The following is a 15,088-nucleotide window of genomic DNA, read 5'->3' on the forward strand; positions in this document are numbered from 1 at the left end:
CCATTTTTAACAAAGAAATCTAAATTTCCCAACTGGCTGATGATACTACTCTTTTCTTAAGAGACAAAGACCAGGTCGCACATGCCCTTAATGCTATAACTGCATTTTCTATTGCATCAGGATTAATGCTGAATGTTTCTAAATGTGAAATCTTATGTTTATTTGACTCTGATGATAAAGAAATAGAAAATATTCCTGTAAAGGACTGTGTTAAATATTTAGGAATACATCGGTAAAAAAAACACTTAGTCAGACAACATTTGAATTTCTCTCCTAAAATTAAGAGAACTAAAAATATATTTAATAATTGGCTACAAATAGATCTTTCTATACTTGGCAGAGTACTTCTGTCCAAGGTAGAAGGACTGTCTCATTTTGTGTACCCCTCATTATCGTTATGTGTAAATCCAGATACTTGTAAAGAGATCAATAAAACCTTTCTTGACTTCATCTGGAAAAATAAGTCTCACAAACTAAAAAAAATCTGTCCTTTCTAACAAAAGAGCTGTGTTGGATTTTGTTGACATAAATAACACTTTCAAGATAAACTGGTTGAAAAAATGTTTGATCGATACTGGATCAATATGGTATTTCATTCCAAATAATGTGTTTGATAAATTGGGAGGTCTTAAATTTTTACTGACATGTAATTATATTCCTGAAAGATTACCTGCTAAATTGGCTAGGTTTCACCAACAAGCTTTAATGACCTGGAAAATATGTTTCCTGCACAATGTTTCCCATCATAAAGCTCTTTTGTGGAATAATTCAGACATAACTGTAAGGAATAAGTCATTGTTCTATCCCAGCTGGCATGAGAGGAATATTGACCTTGTTCTTGATATTTTTGACAACAAGGGTAATATTCTCACATATGAACAATTTATAACATTGAAAGAGTTTCCAATACCTTTCAGAGAGTTTATTTCTGTGATCAAAGCCGTTCCCAGTGGTCTAACTACACTAATGAAAACTCATTTTAATTTTGGGAATGATCACAAAGTTTTTCCAAAACTCAGATTGGAAGGTGTGGGCTTTCTTGAGAGATCTTGTTGTAATAAATATTTAAAACAAATTCTTCATTCACAAAACCAACTTACACCGAGAAGACAGTTTTTCTGGAATATGCTTATTCCTGGCATTGTCTGGAAAAATGCATGGTTAAGGCCTTACAAATACTGTATACAATGTTAAGGAAGTGCACTTCAAAATTTTACATAAGATATATCCATGTAATTCTATGATTTCCAAATTTGTGGCTATTGATGATATCCGCGTTTTCTGTGAAAAAGAAGGTGAGAATCTGTCTCACTTGTTCTCTGAATGTAAATTTGTGTCAGAATTTTGGGAAAACCTTGCAAAGTACTTATTTACCATTAGGAACACTGCCTATATTTTTGACATGAAAGATATAATATGTTACTATTGCAATGATAACAAAACCACTGAAATGATTGTTCATTTTTTAATTCTTGTTGACAAATACTTTATACACAAACAAAAATTCCAAAATTCTATACCAAAATTACACAATTTTCTGATTGAATTTAATTATCTTATTAAAACATTAACCCTAGTGAATAACAACAAGAATAACATTCTATTATAATAAGATATTTTCAGAGTGAATATAATTGCACTTAAATTGTTTATTTTTTTTTGTATTATTTTATTGATATTTTGAGTATTGTTAATACCTGTGTTTGGTTTGCTAGACATGTTTGATGTATTATGAATGTAAAAAAAAATTTTTAAGAAATTAAAATAAAAAAAGAAGGGAAAAATTGGGGAGGGAAGAAAAGAAATGTTGATATTTTCTTCAACAAAATCCCGCCTTTTTAGTTAGTGGGTGGATTCAATTATGCTGAGCTGCGGGAGGTGTATGGCCCGTGCCATGAACGGGCAACAAGGGAGGAGCGACATTCTCAAATCGAACAGTAATCTGCGCCACTCGGTCATGTTGTCAACAAGGAGGTTTGTTGCATCGTCCAGAAACATACATGTATTTTACATTGCATATGTTTGCAATTTCAAACTAGTTTTCATTGTGAAAGTAGATAAAAGCGTTATCAAAAGCAATCACCTTTGCATTTGAAAACAGAATCCTACTCCCTACGTCACTTTTGTTTTGAGCCGACCTCTCCTGGGCTTTGAACTAGATGCCTGGTTCCAAAACGAATGCAATCAACTTTCACCCGGTGTAAAACACGCTTGCCCTGTCCAGAATAATCGAATCCCCTTAGTATATGCCAGCCCTGTGTGCGACCTCGCCTATCAGAAAGCAACACTAGAATCGAGCAAGTAGACTTGTCCTCGAGAGGCGGAGCCCGGTTGGTTCCATTTGCTGAGGCGCGTTCGTAATGAAAGGGAGCGCGTGAGTGGGCTTGCCTTGAGCTTCGTGGTGTCTGACTTACTCGCTTTTTATTGTGTAGAGGAGGGCTGCACACGTTGTAACGGTACACCGAAATCTTAGGTAGAAATAATAATCTCCTGTTCGGAGAGAACAGAAAAAAACGAATTCAGTGTTCTTTTCCGAAGTCTGTTATTCACAGCCTTCGAAAAACATGTCGGCATCGGCGGCAAAAGTGAGTAAAAAGGAGCTGAACTCAAACTATGACGGCGCGGACGAGACCTCCGGTAAGGAATGGCGGCCTCCAGTTAACCGCCATTTTCACTTTCTTTATTAGTTCTATTTAAATGTACAACTTGAATGCAAATGAGTTCACAACTAGTAATGTGTTGTCCTTGTGCTTTTCAATATGAATCTGCCCTGTTCTGGGTGCAGTCTGTATTGTCTGCCGTGAGTGCGTAGTTCTAGGTTCTACTACGTTAGACCGGTGATGGAGGCCATGTTAGCTAATTACGTTAGCAACATTTCATAGCTAGCTAACGTTACCTAGCTAATTGTTTAATCAATGAATATTCTGTACAGTATTTTATTTTTCAAGTCTAGTCCTTGGTACTGTAAAAGCAACTGTACAACCATTGTTATAATAGACAGTGAATTTTTGATTGAGAATTAATGTTTGCTATGTTGAATGAAACACCGTGGCCTTGTTACTTTGTTGTTGTTCATATCCGCCATAAAGCTAGCCAGCGAATGTGATATTTGAAACATGGCTAACTAGTTTAACTTATAGTTAGTGAGCCGTAGTTTTCGAGAAGTAGGCCATTGGAAGAATTATATGCGTTGATTCAACAATGCAGGGTTAGTTATAAACAAATAACTTACGCATAGTTTCGATGCAATGCAGCTAACGTTAGTTAGCTAGCTGTAAGTCAGTGTTGGGGAATCGAGGCACAGAGTGCAGTGTGCGGACTCCCACATTCAAACCACGCGGCCCTCGCTGTAGCCAGCAGGAAGAACCGCCGTTTACAAGCTGCTCTGAAATTGCTAGTTGCAGAGGTGTTGCTAACACTACGCGCACACATTTCAGTCATGCATGGTAAAAATCATTTGTTGATTATGATTGATGTTTTCGCCCATTTTGCACCCCTTTATTCAGACTACAAATCGTTACCAGCTCACTCCTGCAACGCTTTTGCATCCATGGACCTGAGTGAAGCTTGGGAGTTCAGGGTCAATTTCAAAACAAGAACATTAGCTCGTAACTTTTTTTTGTTGGCTATAGCTACATCTTTGACTATTGGCAGGTAAATGTGCAGGAACTTGGTAGTTACTATTTAATGTTGATGTATATCACCAATGCACTGCACCGAGAGTCACTACAATATTTTCTGACATTATTGCATTTCTCATTACAGAAAAAGAGCAACAGGAAGCTATTGAACACATTGATGAAGTTCAAAACGAAATTGACAGGTAAGCCATTCAAGTTAGTGTATATCTGTCAGTATTAAAACAAATTCGTGTTTAACTGTGTGACAATGTGATTGATATAGTTTTTTTTTTTGCTGTAAAAAACCCTTGGGTGGGCAGCCTAAGCAAGTTTTTTTTCCGAGGTCAGTTTATGTCCAAACTGTAGAGGTCGACCGATTTTTATAATTTTTCAACGCAGATACCGATTTATTGGGGGACCAAAAAAAAATGACACCGATTTAATCGGCTAATTTGTAATAATGACAATTACAACAATACTGAATGAACAATGAACACTTATTTTAACTTAATATAATATGTCAATAAAATCAATTTAGCCTCAAATAAATAATGAAACATGTTCACTTTGGTTTAAATAATGCAAAAACAGTGTTGGAGAAAGTAGAAATGCAATATGTGCCATGTAATAAAAATTTTAAAAAAAGACTAACCATTAAGTTCCTTGCTCAGAACATATGAAAGCTGGTGGTTCAATATTCCCAGTTAAGAAGTTTTAGGTTGTAGTTATAGGAATTATTACGCGTCGACCATTTCTCTCTACCATTTTGTATTTCATATCCCTTTGACTATTGGATGTTTTTATAGGCACTTTAGTATTGCCGGCCTAATCTCAGGAGTTGATAGGCTTGAAGTCATATACAGCGCTGTGCATCAAGCACTGCTATGAGCTGCTGGCAAACGCAGTAAAGTGCTGTTTGAATGAATGCTTACGAGCCTGCTGCTGCCTACCACCGCTCAGTCAGACTGCTCTATAAAATATCAAATCACAGACTTAATTATAATATAATAAACACACAGAAATACAAGCCGTAGGTCATTAATATGGTAAAATCCAGGAAACTATCATTTTGAAAACGAACCGTTTTATTATTTCAGTGAAATATGGACCCATTTCATATTTTATCGAATGGGTGGCAACCCAAAGTCTAAATATTGCTGCTACATTGCACAACCTTCAATGTTATGTCATAATTCTGGAAAATTAATTACTGTCTTTTTTTAGGAAGAAATTGTCACATATACCCTGAATATCCTTGCTCTGAATGCAAGAGAAGTGACACAATTTCCCTAGATAATATTGCCTGCTAACATGAATTTCTTTTAACTTAATATGCAGGGTTTAAAAAATATACTTCTGTGTATTGATTTTAAGAAACATGCACTGCATCGATTATATGCAACGCAGGACAAGCTAGTTAACTACACATGGTTGATATTACTAGGTTAACTAGTGATTCTGTGAAGAATTATTTTTTATTTTTTTACAAGATAAGTTTAATACTAGCTAGCAAGGTCCTTTTCATGCTGCACTCGCGTAACAGGTGGTCAGCCTGCCACGCAGTCTCCTCTTGGCTTGCAATGTAATCGGCCATGATCAGTATCCAAAAAGGCAGATTACCGATTGTTGTGAGAACTTGAAATCGGCCCTAATTAATCAGCCTTGTCGATTTTGAATAGACTCTTTCGGGTGTCAACTTAAATGACTGAAACAAAATATAAAGTATGTAGAAAAGAGAACGGACCTTTAATTAATTTAACAGTGTTGATTTTGTTATGTTTGAGCAAAAACATAAGCCATGGCAAAATGCATATAGACTTGCAGGAAATTATCTTTAAACGACTTCACTCAGCTACATGGCAGAACATGTACAATTCCGTTTACATTAGCTTTAAAAGTACACCATTTTCTCCCAGCTCCATGGCACAGTGTGTAACATTTCAGGTAATTCGTGTTAAAACGGCAAACATTTCTCGGCTCCACCGAGTAATTTAGTTTTTTTCCCGGGAAATTGACGTAAAATGCTTTAAAAAAATGACATGTATACATCACTTTCGGGACAAATTCCACCGTAGCCCCTTTTGATCGAGGAAAAATCCTGATATGCATGTACAATCTTCTTCACAGACTGAATGAGCAGGCGAGTGAGGAGATATTGAAGGTAGAACAGAAATACAACAAACTCCGTCAGCCATTCTTTCAGAAGAGGTCAGAACTGATCGCCAAAATCCCCAACTTCTGGGTCACAACATTCGTCAACCATCCGCAAGGTGAGTTTCTTTAGGAGGCTGACACACGATTTTACCACTGGAACCTAGAATGCTCAGATGTTCTGACTGTTTAAATGTTTCCTCCTGCAGTTTCTGCCCTTCTTGGTGAGGAAGATGAGGAGGCACTTCACTATCTGACCAGGGTGGAGGTTACAGAGTTTGAAGATATCAAGTCAGGCTACAGAATAGATTTTGTACGTGAAGGTTACCATCATATTGCATTCATAGAATATTGCATTAATGGCAGCAATATGCCATTTATTGGCTTAATTAAATTTATTTTGTCTTCCAGTATTTTGATGAAAACCCATACTTTGAAAACAAAGTCCTTTCCAAAGAGTTCCACCTGAACGAGAGTGGAGACCCATCATCAAAGTCAACAGAAATAAAATGGAAATCAGGAAAGGTATTTCATATCACCTCTTTTCACATGTATGGAAATATTGGAGATTCTCTAAAGGTGCAATATGCAGAAATCGCTATATTTCCTGGTTGCTAAATAATTTCAGTTCTACACAAGCAATGTGTAGAGAATACTTGTACCATCTAAACCGATGAGAAATATATATTCAGTAACCCAACGTTGCATTTTCAGCGGGTATAAAATTATTATTTTTTTAAATACAAAGACGTAAAAACTAAACTTCAGAATGGGTAGCATAGAAATGGCTCACATGGAACATATATACTGCTTTTTAGACTAGCTTTCAATGAGAATGACAGATCAATAACTCACATTTCTATGTGAAATTGGTCTGGTTGCCCAAAAGGTTACACATTGCTGCTTTAAAAGTACAGCATTTGGCAGAAACAAGTAGGGCACTTACACCAATATGTTGACCAGACTTTTTTAACACTGCGTACCTGAAATGGGGGGGGGGGGAATATCTCTGCAGTTGCATATAGCAACATTCTTTTTGGATAATATACATTTTGTCATAAGTATTGATTTCAGGGGAAAGCTATATGTATAAGTCGACTGGGTAGCGTCGGCTGGCTGTGCTTGTGCCAAAACTCTGGTATTTTTGCCTCCCGGGTGGCACAGTGGTCTAAGGCACTGCATCGCAGTGCTAGTTGTGCCACCAGAGACTCTGGGTTCGAGCCCAGGCTCTGTTGCAACCGGCCGCGACCGGGAGGTCCATGGGGCGACGCACAATTGGCCTAGCGTCGGTTAGGGAGTGTTTGGCCGGTAGGGATATCCTTGTCTCATCGTGCACTAGTGACTCCTGTGATGGGCCGCGCGCAGCTTCCTCCAACACATTGGTGCGGCTGGCTTCCGGGTTGGATGCGCGCTGTGTTAACAAGCAGTGCAGCTTGGTTGTGTTTTGGAGGACGCATGACTCTCGGCCTTCGTCTCTCCCGAGCCCGTACGGGAGTTGTAGCAATGAGACAAGACAGTAACTACTAACAATTGGGGAGAAAAAGAGGGTAACACTTTCTTTTTTTTACTCTGGTATTTTTAATCATATAGCTAGCTTGTTCTCCATATTTTTAAATAGTGAACCAGTATGTTTTTGTCACTTATTAGTGACTCAACTCACTTTCTCGTGCTCCCTCTTCAGCAGACATACAGTGAGCAATATGCTTGGAACATCAAATCGCAATAATATGGCAGTATTTATTCGCAATAAATTTAGTTTCAAAATGCATATCGTATCATGAAGTCCCTTGAAATTCCCGGCCCCAACCTGAATGTTGTACCTCAGTGTTCATAGATCATTTTGGTTTTCATGCCTGGTTGTTGTGTGTGTGTGTGTGTGTGTGTGTGTGTGTGTCTAACAAGTAATATCTAACAATTTCACAACAAATACCTAAGTTGGTTTGTTACCCCTGTGACCTTTCTGAAGGACCTGACAAAGCGCTCCAGCCAGACGCAGAATAAAGCCGGCAAGAAGAGGCAGCATGAAGAGCCAGAGAGCTTCTTCACCTGGTTCACTGATCACTCAGATGCTGGGGCAGATGAGCTGGGCGAGGTCATCAAGGATGACATCTGGCCAAACCCCCTGCAGTACTACCTGGTAAGTCTCCAACAGTGGTGTAAAAATACTTTCAAGTACTACTTACATTGTTTTTTTGTGGTATCTGTACTTTCCTTTACTAGTTACATTTTTGACAACTTTTACTTCACTACATTCTTAAAGAAAATAATGTACTTTTTACTCCATACATTTTCCCTGACACCCAATACTTAACAGGACAGAAAATGGTCCAGTTTACACACTTATCAAGAAAACATGCCTGGTCATCCCTACTGCCTCTGTAAATTATGTGTGAGGGTTGGACTGTGCCCCTGGCTATCCGTACATTTTAAAAACAACAAAATCGTGCTGTTTGCTTTAATATATAGAATTTGAAAAGATTCATACTTAAATATATTTTAGCAATTACATTTACTTTTGATACTTAAGTAGATTTAAAACAAATACTTTTAGACTTTTACTCAAGTAGTATTTTACTGGGTGACTTTTACTAGTCATTTTTTTTATGAAGTTATCTTTACTTTTACTCAAGTATGACAGTTGCATACTTTTTCCAACACTGGTCTCCAAGGCCTAGCACACCCTGTTATCGATGTTCTCTTGATTTTGAATAGGACTTGTTACCAGCTCTTTGACTTATGTCCATTGTGCAACTTTATTATTCCTTCTTTGGATGTCACCCAGGAGATTAAGTCTCCTGTGTAGATGAAGAATGTATAGTTAAAATGTTGGCTAATTTGATTGGCAGGTTCCTGACATGGATGATGAGGAAGCAGAAGGTGAAGATGATGATGACGAGGAAGGTCTTGAGGACATTGATGAGGAGGGTGATGAAGATGATGGAGAGGAAGATGATGGAGAGGAAGATGATGGGGAGGTATGCCCTAGATAATTGCTTAATTGGCTATATTGAATAGTGTGATTTGTTATTATGGTGTTGCTGATTTATTTATTTTTTTCTCCCTTTATTTTGTTTAGGATGATGAAGGAGAAGATGACTAAACTGAAAAATTACATCTACCAATACCCTTTCCTATTTTCACCCAATTTGGTTATCCACCCATATTTGGGAGCAAGATTTTGTATTTTTATTTTGTGCTTCGTCGTCTCATTCTGAAGCCTCACTCCTGTCTGTGCCATGTTAAGTTTCTTTGTCTCATCTAAAAACCAATGGCAAATTCCTGCCTTGAATTGTATGTACCACCCCAATTCCCAAATTCATCTGAAGAAAAATAAAAACTTACAAAAAAATAGAATCAGCATGCCATCTTGAGTAGAATTAAATAGCAATTTATATATATAATTTTCTTGCAGTTAAAGGTTGTGATAAATGAATAAAAGCCATGGTGCAGTGACCTAGCGCTAGCAGACCCCCTCTATAGTTTTTATAATTTTGTTCAGTTGGCGAGTAGATCCCTGCAAATAATGCCACCCCCCCTTATGTGGTTAAAAGTTAACAGAAAATACCAGCTTATTCCCATCACTTGTAATGTTTGGGGTCAATGCTGGGGTAGGGTAAAGGGATATCTTGGGGTGCTGAGGTGGGTGGGCATTTTGACACCATTACTATATCTTTTTTTTTATTGTTTTACAGACATCCATGAGATGTGAAAGTACATTTTTAATAAACAAAACAAAACTTTAAAAAAATGCTTGTAAATTTGGGCCCCCCACTGCTTCATGGAAAACAACCTGTTATCTCATGGAATTTACATCTAATCACTGTTTTATTTTCCGCTGGGGGGAAATAATCATCTGTTTTAAACTTAAAGGTGTACAACTTGTTTTGTTACAATAAAACTTAATGTGTACACAAATGCGTGTGACTCTTCTAACCAACCATAGTATTAAATTGTAGTGATTTATCTAGAGCCAGCAAACTACATTAATGTTAAATGTCTGGCGGTTATGGCTAAAATAGTATACTTGTGTTACTGGACCAGTATATTAGTGTTACTGACAGTTTATTTTATATTTCAGAAGTGTATACAATCACAAGAAATACGACATGCTGTGTTGGTGCCACTTTGTATTGTGAAAATGCAAAAGTTAATTGGTAGGGCCAGGTATCCTTTTGTAACTTTGAATGCAGGCGTTGTCAACTTCTGAATGATTGTAGTCAGGAAGTGTTGATGGTACAAGGATTTAGCAATCGATTTAGTTATCAAAGCCACATGTGTGCTCCGATTCCTTAAATTGCTTTTTGGTTAAACTTTGGCCGTTACGGAACAAACAGCATAAGGTAGGTAGGTGTATGGCATTGGTGCCTTCAATTTAGAAAACCCTCACTTGGTTGCCAGACACGTTTGATGGATGAGACTAGACACATCAAAATCATATGCCGAAACCTATTTAGCTCAACCCACCAAGGTGCGTGTGTCCAGTATACCAGGTGTAATGTCTCCGCCGAAAGTCATATCTGTTAGTCCGGAGATGGTTCGAACCGCTCGACGGGCACTCTTAGTTTCCCTATAACTATTATATGAGAGGGCCCAAGTCGACAGTGAATAAAGTTGCCAATTATTGTCCGCTGGACCTGCATAACAAGTTTATTTTTATTTAACCTTTAACTGGAACAAGTCACCGAATCCCTCCGTAACACAGGCTCGACGAGTATTATCACACACAAATACAGTGAAACAAGTGTTTGCAGCCGACGTTCCGACGGTTGTCTCTGCTGGCCAATTTATGCAATGATACCCGTTACTCTTTCATATGTGTGCAGTCATGCAGATCAGGAACTAGCGAGTTCGGTTAAGAAAATAAATGGTGCTTGCTTAGGACGTTTACAACCAAATTCATATAATATTCGAAATGTATCCCTCAAATTTGGTTCGTTTGAGCACCCCATGGCATCGAATGAGTTGTCGCGGTCTATAGGCAGGAGATATTTTGCGGTAATTATACGTGTTGCAGATGATTTCCCGTTGCTACTGGCAACGTGAATTAGAACGTGGGTCAAAAGAATGTTCTCCAATCACCAGAGCGATATCTTTAGAGATGACCGGATCCAATCCCGTCGGTAGAGATTTAGCAGGTAAACAAATCACTCACTTTTGCCAAACCAGTTGTTTTTATTCATAATCCGGTTATGAATAAAGAACATTGTGAGATTTAGCTTGCTGGACATTCATGGAGTGATCATGCTCCCGGGTACTGTTCTTATCTCAGGTTGTCTTGTGACTTTCTAGCAGCTAGTTGCCCTACTAGTGCAAATTATGTTGTATCGTGTGCTCCAACTCTAGATTAAGTTATTGGTTGAAAACGCGTGTACACCTGAAGAGAAGAGCTGCACTGAAAAGACGCCACAGGTTAGTAAACGTTTAGTCAATAGAGTTATAAACACTGATTCAACCTTTGAAATAAAGTGGGCCTATAACAGTTAAGCCATGACTGCCAATCAAAGAGGTGTACAACATCAAAGGGGATTTTGGGCACCTCTGTGCCATGGTCCCCTGGGTGCTGGACCCAGGAAGAACCTCCACTCGGATGACACAAGTGGGAGGTCCTGCAAGTAAATGATTTGCTCCTCACAGATACATTTTCATCCAGTGCAATGGACATAGCTTACATTTCACATTTATTAACATACATTATTGCTCACTATTCCCAAAGATATATCACGCACAATATCATTAGATATACTACCAATATTGATTTTCATGTCTCTCAGGGGCCTTCATACTGTCTGGAGCAGTTGGCTGACCTGTCTCATGAGGATGAACAAGAGCAGAGGATGCATGGCCAGCGTAACAAATATGGAAAAAAGATTGGTAGACTCATGATGAATGTTTGATCTCTGAAGAATGAGGTATGTCAGTTGATAATATATAGTGTGTACAATTCAATGTTTGCCCCTTACACAACAAACCCTAGAAGAGGCTATCCCACTATCACAACTTACAGAGCAAAGTTCTCACTTGCAATCAGCAATATCTAGTGCCCTCTTGTTTGTTGCATAAATGTGTCGTATAAACAAAGAAACTGGGCGTGTGTGTGTGTTTCTGTTTGCTGGCGCACCAGCCTGAGTATCTGAGTGCATGCCAGTATGTCATCGACGAGCAGGAGGAGGATCTGCTGGATTCCACCAAAGACCTGTTCCTTGGAAAATGAGAGAATATCTTCCTCCAACACTCCCAAAGAAAGATGTGGGAGACTGGCCACAACAGGTGTGGAGTAATATCATGACATGAGCACCTTTAGTCATCATGCATACGTTTACAAACATTCACAAGACAATGTAAAAATGTGTGAGGCAGTTTAGGACTAGCTTGGTTTTAATCTTTCCATTTCATACAGGGCTGAGTCGAGGACTCTACATGGGGAAAGAGACATGCCACTGAGGAAGCTGGTAGAAGCAGAGATTGATGGGGTGGCAGTGGCCACACAGTTGACAGCCCTGAATGAGGCTATGGGTGGCGTGAAAAAGGTGAGCTGCACTCTGAGAATTCTTCAGGGAGTGCCATGAACAAGAGGTACTCTCCCCAATACATGGACTTGCTTAGATTGACAAGGTATCAGTGTCTTTGCAGGAAAATGGAAAATGACAATAAGAATTGTGGTCTTATATTTTGATTGGAAGAACAACAATGATTTAATATTGCAGATAGATTGTAGGTTCTATCATTTTAATTGTTTGCATAATTTCCAATCCCTTATTTGAAATGTTTTCCCTTTATACTCTTCTCTACCATCCCTACCCTAATTGTAGTAAACTAACTGACAACAATACTTTTACTGCTACTTACAGCTATTTCGGTCACATCTACAGTACATGTAGTTAAATCATTAAATATTCAGAATCTCCTCTCTTCAAGTGCTGGATTTTCACCCACAACAGCCAATCCACCATTCATTCAGATCTTAACTCCAACCCACCGATGTCCACAGATTAACCCATCTTTCCCAGTATAATGCCATTTTGCTATTTCCTTTTGCAATACATCCCTCCATTTTACTATGATGTCTTACTGGGGTTCCTGAAACTCCCTATTTGTAAAAATGTATACCGATATTGCCTTAAAAATAAATGTTTTACCCAAGAGTATAATGATATTTTCCATAACAATGCAGTTTGCAGGTCAATCTGAACTCTGATATTATGACATAACAACCATTCCTGGACCTGACTCCATAAGCGAGCCACCGATGGACAGTACCAGAAAATATGTTCTATTGATTCTGTTTCCTCGTGCACAAGGCTGACTGTTCAATGCCCCATATATTGAGCATTCTTAAAACATTTTTTTTCTATTAATTGATAGACAGAATCATTGAGGACATCAAAGCAGAGGCAAGGCCTACTGGAGAGACTGGCGGACAAAGAAGCAGAAAAAGTGCTGTGCATCCATGACTGAATTTTCCTTTCACTCTGTGTGGTGCATATCCATTGTCATAGATGACGTTTCAAATGTTGTTTTTGCTTTTCTGGCTCTCAGCATCTTGCTGCAAAACTCAACAACAAAGGAGATACAGCAGGAGGCACAAAGGAGATACAGCAGGAGATGCAGGCCCTGCTGGACCAGCTGGAGGAGCTGAAGCAGCAGAGTGAAGAGAACAAAGAGAGTCTGAAGCAGGCAGACCAGACACAGAGGCAGAGAGCAGAGAACAGTGACGATTCAACCAGACAGCTCTCTGCAAAGCTGCTGGAGAAGGTCTGACACACACAGGTCCTCAGGCTACTCTCACAGGTTGACATGTGGTGTTTGGATGGAAACAAGGGGGTTGGGTGTGATCCTGTGAATTATATTATATGGGAGGAACACATGTAGATACATTACCAAGCGGACCAAGTGTCACACTTAACAAGTGGCCCAAGTGTCACACTGCCCTATGTATTTGTGTGCCATCATTCAGGAGACTTACGGTGGCAGAGGCTCTTTTTTCAGCTGAGAGCTGGTGTTGCTGCCACTCCAAAGAGGTGACTGCAAAGAGGCAGCTTGAAGTGGAAATCAATGTTCTCAAGAAGTGTATCTCCTCCTACTGCTCCAGCAGGGCCTGCTGTATCTCCTTTGTGCCTCCTGCTGTATCTCCTTTGTTGTTGAGTTTTGCAGCAAGATGCTGAGAGCCAGTAATTGTGACTACCATGAGGCATTCAAGACATGTTTCATGTGAATGATTCATAATGGTTTGTCTTTGGATTTTTTTTTTTTTTAAGTTGTCCAGAACCTTGAAATAAGTGTATTTTGCAGGCATTTCTTCCTTTCTGATTACTGCATTATGTGTTTTGTTGTCTGTCTGTGCAGCCAGGTGACTGAGATGACTGCACAGATCCACACTGTGGTGGAGAAAGGCCGTGCTGAGACGGTTGGGCTCCTGATCCGGCCGCACCGCTTCACCTCTGACAACTCCGTCAACAAACTAGAGAACCAGAGACTGAAGGTAAACATGTTTCTCTTTCAGTCATCAAGTGTAATAAACTATAGAATATCAAACCTTGATAAGGACTGAAGATGACAAACCATTCTGTAACTTTGAATGTCAGGTTATTTGTGGATCTTCTTTTTGAAGAAGTAGAGTAGAACCTGACACAGCCCCAGTCTGAAGCGCAGCAGCTGAAGAGTTCAGTCAAGAAGCTAGAGAGCCAGGTGGAAAACTATAAGAGCAAGGTACAGTTGATCAGCCTATCTGAGTGTTGGCTGTACTTCAATCAAGGTGTTATAATCCAGCTATAATGCTGCATGCTATCCAGTCTGTAGCTAAGATTTTGAATTGATATGTGACAATTGTGCTGCAGGTTCAGAGGGCCCGCTTAGAGTCAGAGGACTACTGCTTAAAGCTGGAGATCTCAGAGACGAATCACAGCACCCAGAAACAGCTTGAGGAGTAGGTCCGGGAGTGCAGCATCCTCTCCAAGCAGCTGGAGCAGGCCAGACAGAGACAGGTCTGTCTTACTACTGAACATCACTCAAATACCTGTGCAGTCTTTCAGTTTATGTTTCAGTGTCAAGATTTAAATTTAGCGTTTTTTTTATTTTTATGTTCTTTATTAAGTGTCAACTTGATCATTTTGGTTGGACTTCTTCAACTTTTATGTGGATCAGAGCCTACAGTGGGCTTTATTCAAAGAGGTTCAGCCAGGCCAGGGCTCTGGACCTGGAGAGCCAGTTGGGACTCAGTAGGACAGAGCTCAGTCAGTTACGCAGAAGCAAAGAGGATGTGAGTGAGACATTTTAACCCAAAGACCTGGTTTTCTAGAGAGTTATCTATATGTGTTATA

General features: G+C 39.2%; 1 protein-coding gene and 2 long non-coding RNA genes across 3 annotated transcripts; all 3 read left to right on the forward strand.

Moving 5' to 3' along the window:
• Window positions 1-2,152: 2,152 nt before the first annotated feature.
• On the forward strand, window positions 2,153-9,686 carry LOC110535890 (protein SET). Its single transcript, XM_021621248.3, has 8 exons — window positions 2,153-2,637; window positions 3,766-3,823; window positions 5,748-5,890; window positions 5,981-6,084; window positions 6,183-6,296; window positions 7,738-7,908; window positions 8,618-8,746; window positions 8,848-9,686. Exons 1-8 carry the CDS (start codon window positions 2,565-2,567, stop codon window positions 8,869-8,871), a joined length of 816 nt encoding a protein of 271 aa, XP_021476923.1. The 5' UTR covers window positions 2,153-2,564; the 3' UTR covers window positions 8,872-9,686.
• A 1,424-nt stretch (window positions 9,687-11,110) lies between these two features.
• LOC118937365 (uncharacterized) lies at window positions 11,111-13,210 on the forward strand. Its single transcript, XR_005034672.2, has 4 exons — window positions 11,111-11,180; window positions 11,543-11,680; window positions 11,893-12,038; window positions 12,169-13,210. It is a non-coding gene; the product is annotated as an uncharacterized LOC118937365 (long non-coding RNA).
• Window positions 13,211-13,922: 712 nt separating this feature from the next.
• Window positions 13,923-15,027, forward strand: LOC149979623 (uncharacterized). The gene is made up of 3 exons (XR_016484560.1): window positions 13,923-14,250; window positions 14,380-14,477; window positions 14,606-15,027. It is a non-coding gene; the product is annotated as an uncharacterized LOC149979623 (long non-coding RNA).
• The last annotated feature ends 61 nt before the right edge of the window (window positions 15,028-15,088 follow it).

Source organism: Oncorhynchus mykiss, chromosome 11 (genome assembly GCF_057628025.1).
Source record: "Oncorhynchus mykiss isolate SJ-2025 chromosome 11, ASM5762802v1, whole genome shotgun sequence".
Lineage (NCBI taxonomy): Eukaryota > Metazoa > Chordata > Actinopteri > Salmoniformes > Salmonidae > Oncorhynchus > Oncorhynchus mykiss.

What these genes read in the sequence shown, in the direction of transcription:
- LOC110535890 (XM_021621248.3), top strand. Translation starts at nt 2,565, where the DNA reads ATGTCGGCATCGGCGGCAAAAGTGAGTAAAAAGGAGCTGAACTCAAAC. An exon ending in ATTCGTCAACCATCCGCAAG is followed by an intron (nt 5,891 to 5,980) that starts GTGAGTTTCTTT and finishes TTCCTCCTGCAG; the next exon opens with TTTCTGCCCTTCTTGGTGAG. An exon ending in TAAAATGGAAATCAGGAAAG is followed by an intron (nt 6,297 to 7,737) that starts GTATTTCATATC and finishes ACCTTTCTGAAG; the next exon opens with GACCTGACAAAGCGCTCCAG.